Source organism: Gigantopelta aegis, chromosome 4 (assembly GCF_016097555.1).
Source record: "Gigantopelta aegis isolate Gae_Host chromosome 4, Gae_host_genome, whole genome shotgun sequence".
NCBI lineage: Eukaryota > Metazoa > Mollusca > Gastropoda > Neomphalida > Peltospiridae > Gigantopelta > Gigantopelta aegis.
In genome coordinates this window covers 39,578,000-39,591,819 of record NC_054702.1, presented here as the reverse complement: position 1 = coordinate 39,591,819, position 13,820 = coordinate 39,578,000, and the positions used below count along the sequence as shown (strand labels likewise).

Here is a 13,820-nt window from a genome sequence, read left to right as displayed (position 1 = left end):
ATTTATGTTTATTAAACTTGATTTAACTAATCGTGCATTAACTTAAAATCTACTCATTAGAATAGTGTTGTCCATCAGACAATGTTTTGTTGCACAATGACACACCAACAGTAATTGAATGTGTATGCCTAGTTGAAGATATCTGGCATTTGATTCCTGTGTTAGTCTGGAAAATGGAATGTTGAACATCATTCCCACCCAGCCTAAAAGTGCTGTGGCTGTTCAGAAACAGTCAAAGCATAGTGATAGAGACTCTTTTTTTTGGATCAGTAGCTTGACCTCTAAATCTCTAGATCTCTAGATCATTACACAGACACCACAGCACATCCTACAACTCTGATATACCAGTTGTGGAGCACTGATTGGAACAAGTAATAGCCCAATATTCAATGAGGATGATTAAACTATGTGATCCATTGCAGCCCAGTTTCTCTACTACTGGGTTATAATATGTTCCTACCAGTGTACTGATGTTAATGTTTGATTTACATGGGATTAAGTTTTGCTTAAACATGGTTACAGTAGTAACAGCTTTTAATTTGTACATCTACATTGATTTGGAAGCCAAAAAAAGAAATTGCCAAGCATGTTGTAACCACAAGTATGTATTGATTAAAATGAGTTTATGACAAATGCAGGGTTGTAATAGCTGTCAGCATTATGTGATCCGTCTTTGTGTCTTCATTTTACAGGAAGCCAGTGCATCATGACTGGTATGTTAAAGGTTGTGGCATGTGCTATCCTGTCTGTGGGATGGTGCTTATAAAAGATCCCTTGCTACTAATGGAAAAATGTAGCGGGTTTCCCTCCTAACACTATATATCAAAATTACCAAATGTTTGACATCCAGTAGCCGATGATTAATAAATCAATGTTCTCTAGTGGTGTCATTAAACAAGTTTTGTTTAACGACACCACTGGAGCACATTGATTAATTAATCATCGGCTATTGGATGTCAAACATTTGGTAATTCTGACAAGTAGTAGTCATCAGAGGAAACCCAAAATGTTTTTCCTAATGCAGCAAGGGATCTTTTATATTCACCATCCCACAGACAGGATATCACATACCACAGCCTGTAATATACCAATAGTGGTACACTGGCTGGAATGAGAAATAGTCAAATGGGCCCACCGACGGGGATCGATCCCAAACTGACAACGCATCAAGCGAGCACTTTACCACTAGGCTATATCCTGCCCCCTCATTAAACAAAACAAACTGATAGAAATAAGTATATTTTTTTACAGAATCTAGTATACAACAAAATAATGCAGGATTGTAATAGCTATCAGCATAATGTGATCAGTCTTTGTGTCTTCATTTTCCAGGATGTTTTCAAAGTTGAGTCTCCATGTTACGAACTGGAGCGTATTATGATTGATGTGACCAACCCGTTTGACGAGGCGGGCAAGTTCCAGGTGGTGTTGGTGGAGGCCAGTGTCGATCTGCCAGACCCCAACAAGACCTCACTGCTGAGTAAGCCGAAACCCCCCACGAAAAAGAAGGTCTTGTCGAAGATCAATCACGGACAAGGTCATTCGCAGACACCAGACAGTTTACATCCCGATGTGATCAGCAACAAGGACTTGCTCAACGGAAGGAAAAACCAAGGTACTTCACAATCAGTTTTGTAATAAATATAGTAAATCTTCTATTTTGAACAAATGTGTCAGCTTAATAGGTAGGTAACTTGAGTATTTTCATCCTGAAAGTGCAACTACACTGTTTCCACTATTAAAGATGAGGTCATGATGTGAGTTTGCTAATGTTTGGCCATAGCTAGTAAGTATCTGATTGCAAACAATATATTTGGATGTTTTAGAATGATTAATATTATGATATCTATTAAATTATAAATTAGTATATTAATTTAAAAAGACAATTGTTATGTTTACATTTTTAGGTACTTCAGAATATTTATTTTTCGGATTTTACATTAAAATTGTTATATGTAGTCATTAGAAATCATCATGTTAATATCAAAGGGATGTGAATAATTAATAAATCAATCATTATGCAGTACTTTCAGAAGTCCTAAAAAGTAGCTTTTTCTTTTAAAAGCTCAATTTAAATTACAGATATTCGTTGTTGTTTTTTTTTCAGAAGATTCCTCAGTTCTGAGTGCGTTCTTCAGCCCAATGACTCACGTGTACCTCAAAGCTCACGCCACCGCTGAGGTGGAGGTCCACTTTCTGCCATTCTCTGTGGGCAGTCGCCAGTGCTCTGTGATCTTCCTGAATGAGAAAATTGGCGAGTTCCTGTACTCAATCGAAGCCAAGGCATTGCTGCCTCTGCCGTCCGTTCTGCCGTTTGTGCCCACTGCACACAGTGTGCGGATCAGTAGTGCCGCTGCTGCTGGTAAGAAAATAAATAAATAGAGGAGTGAAATTTACTAAAACATTTGACAGAGTTCTGGCCCTTGAATTTAGGAGATACAAAAATGTGTTGGGCCTGGTAATGGGGACATGTATTGCTTTAGCAGTACTCTCAGAATGCATGTTATCATTGTTATAACCACTATTACAACTTACTATTTTATTACTGTAATTATTAATATTGTCATGCCTTCTAGATTATGGTGGCCCCACTCCCATGGCTAGTGATATTCAGTGTTGGGGCTAGTAAATAACTACTATTGCCATGCCCGACAGCTAGTGAATTTTTTTAGTCAGTGTTGCAGTTAAGTCTATTTTGTAAATATGAATACCCTGCCCCTCCCCCCCTCCTCCCCCCAATGTTAATGCTTTTAAGCTGTATCTTCCTCTTTAGGTGATATAGCAGATAATTACTATTATTTAGTAAAATTGTATTAACTTAAAGTAAAGTAGGGCTAGTGAATTTTTAATCGTGGCTAGTAAATATTTTCTAGAAGCCCTGATTGTTATTGTTAATACTTTTGTTATTATTATTAAAATGTATTTTCGTGCAGGTACTGGTAAAGGAATGTTTGGCGGAGACGAGCGCGTGATCTATTGGAAGTGTGAAGCAGGACAGATGTTGAAGGAGAAACTTCTCATACCAATCACAAACATGGCCAAAGAGAGGGCGTTAATCATCGCCGCCCAGCAGGTGATTCATAACTTACTCATGCTATAACTGATCGTTTTTATTACATCCAATGAAAAATCAAGCATGCTTTCCTGGACTTACAGGGGCGGGATTTAGCTCAGTTGGTTGAGCGCTCGCCTGAGGTGCGGGATTTAGCTCAGTTGGTTGAGCGCTCGCCTGAGGTGCGGGATTTAGCTCAGTTGGTTGAGCGCTCGCCTGAGGTGCTTGCGTCGCAGGATCGAACCACCTCAGTGAATCCGTTCAACTGATTGGGTTTTTTCTCTCGTTCCAACCAGTACACCACAACTGGACACAGGCCGTGGTATTGCTTTCCTGTCTGTGGGAATGTGCATATAAAAGATCCCTTGCTGCATTAGGAAAAAAGTGGCGGGTTTCCTCTGTTGACTACGAGTCAGAATTACTAAATGTTTGACATCCAGTAGCCAATGATTAATTAATCCATGTGCTCTAGTGGTGTCGTTAAACAAAACAAAGTTCTTCTTCCTGGACATACATTTCAGCAGCTGCCTGTCCAGGACAGATATTAATATGTTTGTATGACAAACAAAATAGGCTGCCACCTTAATTACACAAAGTACTCTTTATCAGAAGCATATACAATGAAACATGTCTCAACCGGACCATGAACAAATAAGAATCCTGTCAAAAGCGGCTAAGTTTCAGGGTTCCAAATGTTCTAAATTCTAAAACACGACTCTCTAAACATCGGATTCTGTCTATATCTAATAATTATTAGGTCTCCGGCATGATCTGGTTTACACAGATTCCACTGTACCATATCACATTCATATTTCATTGTGCACAACCAGCTGATGTGGTTGTTTTTTGGGTTGTTTTTATTTTTTTATTTTGCTTGTTTTTGTTCTTGTTTTTCCCCAGACCATTAGATGGTGTCACGGTTATAACCAACTGCTGTTTGTTGCTTATACTTATCTATTCACGGTATGAATTCCAGACAGTCCATTGATATAGTAAGAATAGAATGCTAATTTTGATTCATCTTTTTTTTTATTACAGTCAGTATGTTATTTGTATATGATATTTTTTTCTAACTTTAAATCCTCGTTGTTATCAGCACATGTCTGATGTTGAGCTACAGCGTCGCCATGTGACAGGAACTCTGATGAGCTGCAGTGTCACAGCCAAAACTATCAAGATGTTGTCATCAAATCCAGACGCAATCATCAAGCAGTTCAAGGTTCGCATTATTTTTGTTCTGTATCTAGTGGTAGCTTTTATGAAAAAAGAAGAGGTTTTAATCCCAGATGCAATCATTGAGCAATTCAGGGTTGACATTTTGTGTGTAGATTTCAAAAAGAAATGTCATTATAAATCTAGATGCAAATGTTTTTTCAGATATGTACTCAATCATCATGCAATTCAAAGTCTGCATTGATTGTAGTTTTATGATTTATTTATATTTTTTTAATCCAGAATCAAAATTAATGTGTTTAACATCCAAATGCATTCTCCAAGCAATTTGAGGTTGTCATTATTTGTTTTATATTCTGTTGTTCTGTATTTGTATTTTTTTTTAATAAAAATACCTACACAACAACAATTTTTCTTAATATTATTAACTATTTGTGCTAAAATATTTAAAAAAAATTGTACCTTGTTTTACTTCTGTCTACAGAAAAAGACACCCGGAGAATTGACGTACGCTGTAGAAGTGAATGCAGAATTCTTCCAGCTGCCAGAAAAGATACGTCTGCCCAGTGTTCTGGAGTCAAGGTCTCACAGCGCACCTCCTGATGTGAAGGTACCCAAAGGTAATAACACAGACATGAAATATTTACTATGTTCACACATTCAGTCATCAGGTACATACACAGTCAAACCTGAAATCTAAAATTAGTAGCCACCTAAGGGAATATGGAAAATTGACCTCTAAGGAACATTGACTGTTTAATATAGGTCATTTGGCTGTTTAAAAGAATTCAGTTGAATTGGCTGTTTAATACAGGTCAGTTGGATAATTAATACAGGTCTAGGTTCAGCTAGCTGTTTTTTTTAACTTTATTGACTGGTTCCTGAAGTGGTCATTTGGTGGGGCCAGGATGTAGCCCAGTGGTAAAGCATTCGCTTGATGTGTGATCAGTCTAGGATCAATCCCTGTCAGTGGACCCATTGGGCTATTTCTCGTTCCAGCCAGCTAGCTCCCAAACAAAAATTGCAAGCTTAATAAATAGCTGGTAAAAACCTTGCGGCAAGGTAGTAACTACTGCGTTTCGAGCTAGTATTTGGAACCTTTTTACAACCTTGCCACAAGCTTGCGACGAGCTTCTTGCAAGCTTGCGACGAGCTTCTTGCAACCTTGCCGCAAGCTTGTTGCATGCTTGCGACGAGCTTCCTGCAAGCTTATTCAGTTTAAGCTAGTATTTGGAACCTTTTTACAACCTTGCTGCAAGCTTGCTACGAGCTTCCCGCATGCTTGCGACGAGCTTCCAGCAAGCTTGCGACGAGCTACCCACACGCTTGCGACGAGATTCCTGCAAGCTTGCGACAAGCTTCCTGCAAGCTTGCAACGATCTACCTACAAGCTTGCATCAGTGGCAGCCATCTTGCATCTTGTATAATTCTTTAAAAAAACAACAATGGTTTTAAAGTGAAAAACATGAACAGTTAAAACAAAAAAATAGGTGCTACATGTTGTCAGATACTTAGGATACAAAATTAGTTTACCTGTCTGATAGACATGTTCCATTTATGTGGGATAATCTTGACTAAACTAATATGCTAAAAAGCTTCTGGTCCTATATTCTTCTTCTTCTTCTTGTTTTAGGTTATATTCCTCCACTATCTGGAGATCCACACTGTGGTTTAAAGTCATTTGTTTGTTTCTTCTTGTTTTCTTTTTTCTCCTGTTCCACCAAGCAGGATTCAACCAAACTTGGTCCAAATGATCCTCTTATAGACCTGACCAAGTGTTGTTATTTTTCAGGCCAATAAAAATTCCAAGATGGCTGCCCTGGCCTCTGAATAACTGAGACATTTTTAACTTTTACTCAAGTTCCACCATGCAAATTTAAACCATATGTATTCCTAATGATCCTCTCATGGCCCTGACCAAGTTTGTTATTTTTTCGGGCAGATTTAAAATCAAGATCGCTGCCCTGGCCTTTGATTGACAGAGACATTTTTTTGCTTCTTTTCAAGGTCCACCAGGCAGGTTTCAATCAAACTTAGTCCAAATGATTCTCTCATGACTTAGTAAATGTTGTTATTTTTGTGGCTGATTCAAAATCCAAGATGGCCACCCTGGCCTCTGATTGGCTCAGACATTTTCAACATCTTCTCAAATTCAACCAGGCTAAATTCAACCAAACATGGCCCATGTCATCCTCTCATGGCCATGCATATGTTATTATTTTTGGGGCCAATTGAAAATCCAATTATTACAAGATGATTCTGTTTTAACCATATTGTATTATCATTCATATGTATTAATATTAATTTTGTTTTAATTATTATTGTAAATACTATCTAAATCTGTAACTTGTATGTTTGGTTGTTAGCCACTGTTCCCACTGAATTTGATAAATCATATGAGAAGTTATGAATTAAAAACAAATAACCATGAAAATGATTTGGACTTAGCTTTTTCTCCACAAGTGTAGACATGCTTTCACAGTTGAAGATATATATGCAGCAAGCTTACAAAAATGAAAACATGCTAGCAGGAAGCTTGCACAGTTGAAGATATGCATGCAGCAAGCTTGCAAAATGAAAACATGCTTGCGGGAAGCTTGCACAGTCGAAGATGTGCTTGCAGCAAGCTAGCAAAAATGAAAACATGCTTGCGGGAAGCTTGCAGAAATACTGACTACCTTACACGAGCTAAATGTTAGCTTGCAAATAGCTTGCATTGCTTGTACAACCTTGTAACTACCTTGCAACAACCTAGCTGCAAGCATGCATTTTTGTTTGGGAGTGCTCCACAATTGGCGTAACAAAAGGCCATGGTATGTACTATCCTGTCTTTGGGATGGTGCATATAAAAGATCCCTTGCTGGTAATCGAAAAGCATAGCCCATGAAGTGAAGGGTTTCCTCTGTCAATATCTGTGTGGTCCTTAACCATATGTCTGACGCCATATACTGTAAATAAAATGTGTTGAGTGCATCGTTAAATAAAACATTTCCTTCCTTCCTGGTCATTTGGTTTAATGTGTCGATTAAAAATCAGTAGCAGCATTAGTGACAAACGGCTGGCTTAACTTAGTCGTTTGGCAAACTTTACTGATACCAACTTACAAAAGTGTTGACATTAATTATTGACAATTGTTATTTCAGTGATAGTTTCACATATATCACTTAAAACATACAACAGAATAAACTGTCCACTGTCTTTCAGGTTTGACCCTAAAAATATTTTTGTTTTAAATTTTAACTTTAAGTTTACATTATGTCTTGTATTTCAGATGTCAACCTGGATGATGGAGTCGTAGAACTGCCAGTGACGTTCAAGGCCAACGATCCGGGTCACTACCCATGTGAGCTAGTGCTGAAGTCATCGGACGATGTCCGTGTGTACCGCATTGAGTGCACCGTCAACCCACACGGCAGCACTCTGGAGATGTCCTTTGTGACCCCCGTCCACCAGTCAGTCACACAGAAGATACCCATTGTGAGTTCAGTGCTGATATCATGCTACAAAACAGGCACAGTTCAGTGGAGGGAGTATGCATCCCTCACTTCAAATTCCTAAATGCCCCAATAATCCTGTAATACTCACTTCGAATTCCTAAATGCCCCAATAATCCTGTAATACTTCTGTGGTTCTCAGTGGCACAGTTCACTCACTTTGATGTCCTAAATGCTCCAATAATCCTGTATTACTTCTGTGGTTCTCAGTGGCACAATTGGGGGTATGCATCACTCACTTCGATTTCCTAAATGCTCCAATAATCCTGTATTACTTCTGTGGTTCTCAGTGGCACAATTGGGAGGGTATGCATCACTCACTTCGATTTCCTAAATGCTCCAGTAATCCTGTATTCTGTGGTTCTCAGTGGCACAGTTGGGGGGGGGGGGTGGGGGGAGGTATGCATCACAAACTTCGATTTCCTAAATGCCCCAATAATCCTGTGTTACTTCTGTGGTTCTCAGTGGCACAGTTGGGGGGGTTGCATCCCTCATTTCGATTTCCTAAATGCCCCAATAATCCTGTGTTCTAATTTTCTCAGTGGTTACTTCTGGCATTGTTAAGAGACTCTTGTAACCACCTCCTGTGATAACATAATCAGTTAGCTACTGGTATTGTCTTGTTTAGCCATTTGTTTGTCAACTGAATGTGTTCTGAAAATATAAGATACGTAAAAGTAAAACCAATGGCTCTGAAAATATTTATGTAGCAAATTGAAAGGTGTTTATTGGATGATTTTTAGAAAATATTGCTATTTTTTTATAAAAAAAATTCAAATGACTACAGTATCCCCTTTTTAAAAACCCCGAAAAGTTTTCTGAATTTTATGTTCAATGTTATTTTTATTCCAGTATTCAAAATCCTTCTTTTTTTTTCTTTAATATTTATTGTGACTTAAACTGCAGTGCAGTTCACACACCATATACTGGTTTCGACAAAATTTCACAAACAACATCAAAAGTTTTCATATGGTATTCTCATCACGGAACATTGTTTTCTTAGTATGGTATACACTACAACTTATTTATTTGATTGCTGATTATTTCTAAATTGCACACAAAAATAGTGTTTTTTAGTTATTTCCAAAACACTTTACTTTTCTTCTTACGGCATTTTAAATTTAAATTATTTGCATAAAGCAATGTTCATGGAGGATGCAAAGGACTGTATAGTTTGTGTTTTTGCAAATGTGTTTCAGATTAACATGACAAACCACGATTGGCAGCTGCATTCTACTTTGTCGGGCGAGGGCTTCTTTGGCCCACCATCACTGTTTGTCAAGGCCAGCCAAACAGCCAAGTACCCACTCAGCTTCAAACCTCTCTATGAAAAAGAAATACAGGTACATAATTTCATGTTTAATTCCACTGCCCACTTTCTTTTCTCTTCTATGATTTTCATTTCAGTTCTTCCCGATCTGACAATTTCTTCTCTTTTAAATTACTTTGTGGAACATTCACCTCCACATCCCAGTCACTGTCTCTTCTTTTGCTATGGATGTAAGTTTAACCACTCACAAGAGTATTCAGTCGTTACTTTTAGCATTATTAAGAGGTTCTTGTTGCCACCTACTATAGTCCCCTACTACCAACAATGGTTAATTATGTGGGTCAGATCAGCTTTATTAGCAGCAGACGATGAGAATGCCAGGTGGGCGCAGGAAAGTACACAGATATGTACCAGGCTGATTTTCACTGATAGGTATACAGTATTCGATTTGGCCACCCAGATGATTATGACACTTCTTAAGTTTTATTTTTCTGTTGTATGCAGAATACTAATTGAAGAATGATAATATATTATTATAATTGTAGTTATGTGTTATTGTGGATTTTATAATTTCCACACACTTAATTACTCCATGCTCTTTGTAGTTGTAATAAAAGTCCTTTAAACACCCCCCCCCCCCCCCCTCTCTCTCTCTCTCTCTCTCTCTCTCTCTCTCTCTCTGTGTGTGTGTGTTGTTCTCTCTCTCTCTCTCTCTCTCTCTCTCTCTCTCTCTCTCTCTCTCTCTCTCTGTGTGTGTCTTTCTCTCGCTCCATCTCACTTTCCGTCTCTCTCTCTCTCTCTCTCTCTCTCTCTCTCTCTCTCTCTCTCTCTCTCTCTCTCTCTCTCTCTCTCTCTCTGTGTGTCTTTCTCTCTCTCTCTCTTCATCTCACTCTCCGTCTCTCTCTCTCTCTCTCTCTCTCTCTCTCTGGTGTGTATTTAAATTGCAAGTTTTCTGCTTCTTGGCAAAATCATCTTTCTGAATCTTTGTTGTCTTTTTTTTCACTTATGTTTTCATTAAAACAAAACAATCATTATAATAAACCACACTGTTTTAATAATAGAGCATTCATGTTCTTAATTTGTAGGGTAAGCTTGTTCTGTCCAATATTGATGATGGGACGGACCATACGTTTTATCTGAAAGGAAAAGCTGACAAACCACTGGCTCTTGACAACATCAAACTGGACTGCCAGGCCAAGAATAGGTAACTTTACTACACTGTAAGGTCAATGCTGCTGCCAGTATTTGACTGCTAAAAACAGTATACTGAACAGATCGTAAGTGTAACAGTCAAATCTGTGTAAGTGTATGCAGTGAAATCTCTGTAATATAACCACCTAAAAGTATATTAAAATGTCGCCTCATTAAGATGGTTGATTGCTTAATACAGATTAATTTATATTATATTTGTGCATTTTGGAATGTAGAAAGGGGTCAAACTATAGATGGATGGCCATTAGACATTTGAGCCAGTTGAATTGTAACAGCATCTAAGTTGAAATGTTGTTAACATTTGATCGTATTGGAGAAAATGGAGATAATAAACTGACTGATGATGTCATTTTCTTTTCTGATCTCTCAGATAATTGCATTTCCAATTAGTTTTCTTCTGTTTAAAACTGAAAGCAGTCTTCCTACATTTGACCAATATTAGCTATAAATTCAACAAGTGTGCACCATTTTTTAAAATTACTCCTAAATTGCTACATCTAATACTAAGCAAAGCAATAATCTGGTTGTGTTATTGCAATGTTAGTTAAATATAACAGTGATGTTGAAAATTACAATATTTTAAAGTTCAGGGATTTCTTGTCGATGTTTAAAGCACACCATTATCAAGAAACAAAAATGAACAAATAAAATGCACCCCCCCAACCCCCCAAAAAAACAAAAACACATCTAATAATGTAGTGTGGTCAACATTTTAATCTACACATTTTAAATATTTGCCAATGATTGGGGTTTTTTAAAAAGTTTTTGGTACAGACATGCACTGGGAAGATTTGTGGTTGAAAACGCTTGCTATTTTAAAATTTTAATTTACTTTCTTCAGTGTCTGTTATAAACTAATGATAAATGCTCCCAAAATGAAAAACAATTCCAATTTTAATATTCTCCAGTTAATCATACAAATATTAATTTTAGTTACTTGCTACAAATAAATGAAAAAAAACCCAAACTATTGTGACCTGAAAATCTCACACTGAACCTTTAATTTACAATGTCCTATGTAAAATGTTTGCCTCCTGTTTCAGCGTATCATACACAGTGAGAGTTCCGAATACGACAGGTAAGAAGATGGTGTACCACGTTACCTCGGACCTTCCATTCGTGACTGGAAAGCAGACAGTAACCGTGCTTGCAGGTGACACTGGAGTCTACGAGATTGTGGTCACTCCCAAGAAACGCGGTGTGTACAAGGGAATCTTGACACTGATGGCAGGCAGAAAAGCAGCGGTGTGAGTATTCAATCAGCTGAGGGATCATGGTGGGTTAGTGGTCCCCTACCAGGCCAACTAACTATAGGTTTCATCTCCGTCCTTCTGTCTGTCTGTCTGTCTGTCCATCTGTCTGTCCTACATATAGTTTTTTGGATGTTTTTTTAGAGCTGGGCAGTATTGAAATTTCAGGTTCAGTATCGGTATCTGTATTTTTTGGGGTGATTTACCTCGGTATCGGTGCGGTATTCGGTATTGACACAATACCAATGTAGATACCGATATCGAGCGGTATTTTCGGTATACTTAACTTTAAATGCATGCCTGAGTTAAGTCTCACCTGCTAATTTCATCTAAATAAAATTAAATTCCATACACAAGGATCTCGTCTGATTTATATCCAATTCATTTTGCGTTCGTTAGATATATTGTTAGTGCTTTACTAAATGGCGGGAAAAATATTTCAGTACCGAAACTTCAGTATTTTGAAATTTGCTCGGTACGGTAAATTAATATTGACATGATTCAGATACGAAACGGTATATATGGTATACCACCCAGCTCTAATTTTTTGTTCACAATACCTAGAGATATGGAGCTAAAATATTGTGTATAGCTTTATCATGTACTGTTACAGATCAAGTTTTACTTTGATGGCAATTTATGAACTTTTGACAGAGTTATGGCCCTTGAACTTAGGAGATACAAACATTTTCTGGACAAGGAGCTGAAATGTTATGTATATAGCTTTATCATGCTCTGTTATAGATACAATTTAACTTTCATAACGATTTACCCATTTTTCACACAGTTATGTCCCTTGAATTTTGACAGCTATGAACATTTGTTGGGCTTGGTAGGGGACATATATTGCTTTAGCAGTACTCTCAGAATGCTTGTTAATATGAACAGCTTTTATCTCACCTTAAAGAAGTAAAAAGATGTGATGTAATAGTTTAACACTACAACTGTTTTGGGTTAAAAAGATGTGATGTAATAGTTTTAACACTACAGTTTTTTGGGGGGTTTTTCTGACAGTGAGGTTGACAGTGATGGTGATGACGTCAGTTCAGAGGATGATGAGAGGCGGGAGTACGATGGCTACAGGATCTGGTATTCCCTTGAAGTGAATGTCACGCCACCACCGCCAGAACGATACCTCGAAATCGGCTGTCATTGCCTGGTGAGCAAACACTGACCATCGGTTTCATAAATAATAGGCATGTTCAGGAGAGTGAGCGATCGGCTAATGTTAGACGATAGTGTTTCCCCAGCTTGTTTTAGAATGGTGCAGCATCATTCCTCAGAAGTCTAACGCCATCTTGCCTTAATCGGTGTCATGTTTCCCGGAGATTAAACAAGCCTTTTTGAATATTTAATTCTAAAATTGTCTTTGTAAAACCACTAAGAAGATTTATTACTAATTAATAAAATATGCCTGTTTTGCCTTTCATTTATTAAAGCAAGCTCATTAATTCTATTTATTTTTATTTCAATTAATTTTTTGTCTTTAATGAAAAACAAGTGCCCTAAAAATGGTGAAAATGCCCCAAAAGTGTTTAGTCTACCATGCTTCGCCCAATTTCTAGGGAAAACACTAGGTGAATGTGATGTGATAAAACACGTTGGTACCAGTCAGATTGTGAGTGCTCGGCCCTCTGAACATGCCACAGGCCTCCACCAATCGTTTGTGTATTGGCTTTGCAACTTTTGTCTGGAATAATTGATTCACTATTTGTGTAAAATGTATTAAATGATCAGTCCAAGTGATGTGTCTTTTATTTTGTTATTCATTTCATATAAAAAAAATGTTACGCCAGCTGAAGTAAGTTACGAAAATTATTTTTGGTTAAACACTTTTACGGTTATGCAAATTTTGAATTTGCAGAGGCCTGTTAACAGATATATATTTAGCTGTTTCCAAAAGTTGAAATATTAATGAAGATTTAGTAACAATTAAGTTTAGAGCTTGAGCTGAAAAAAGAAATGATTACCATATAATAACTATAACAGTTGTGTGAATAAGCAGTGTTAGATAAGTGTTGTGGGGTTTTTTTCTGTGTTATAGCAAAAGGCTGCGTTAGATGTTCTGGTGAGGAATCCGACAATTGAAGAAATAACGTTGGAAGCGTCTGTACAAGGACAAGATCTTTCCGGCCCAGACTCCGTCACAATTCCCGTGGGGGAGAAAACTGCTTACAGTTTAACCTTTGCACCGACTAAGGTTGGAACTCAGCATGGCAGGTTAGTTGGAGAATAACTAACAAGCTTTTGGCAAGGGTTTTACAACATTCATTCATGAGGGATAGATAATTTGTAACTCCTCGTAACTTCTCTTTATTACCCATTGTACAACAAAGCTATCATTTTTTTTCATGCTACTAAAGCCACTG

The 13,820-nt window shown here is 37.6% G+C and overlaps 1 protein-coding gene across 1 annotated transcript in view; it reads left to right on the top strand.

The window, feature by feature from the left end:
- Positions 1-13,820, top strand: part of LOC121370533 (cilia- and flagella-associated protein 47-like) — an 86,086-nt gene that overhangs the window by 58,281 nt on the left and 13,985 nt on the right. Inside the window, exons 40-50 of the mRNA XM_041495834.1 lie at positions 1,333-1,615; positions 2,108-2,362; positions 2,934-3,073; positions 4,149-4,271; positions 4,710-4,845; positions 7,497-7,702; positions 8,919-9,062; positions 10,075-10,193; positions 11,245-11,448; positions 12,466-12,610; positions 13,496-13,671. Of these exons, the coding sequence (XP_041351768.1) occupies positions 1,333-1,615; positions 2,108-2,362; positions 2,934-3,073; positions 4,149-4,271; positions 4,710-4,845; positions 7,497-7,702; positions 8,919-9,062; positions 10,075-10,193; positions 11,245-11,448; positions 12,466-12,610; positions 13,496-13,671 (1,931 nt within the window). The remainder of the gene's footprint in view (positions 1-1,332; positions 1,616-2,107; positions 2,363-2,933; positions 3,074-4,148; positions 4,272-4,709; positions 4,846-7,496; positions 7,703-8,918; positions 9,063-10,074; positions 10,194-11,244; positions 11,449-12,465; positions 12,611-13,495; positions 13,672-13,820) is intronic.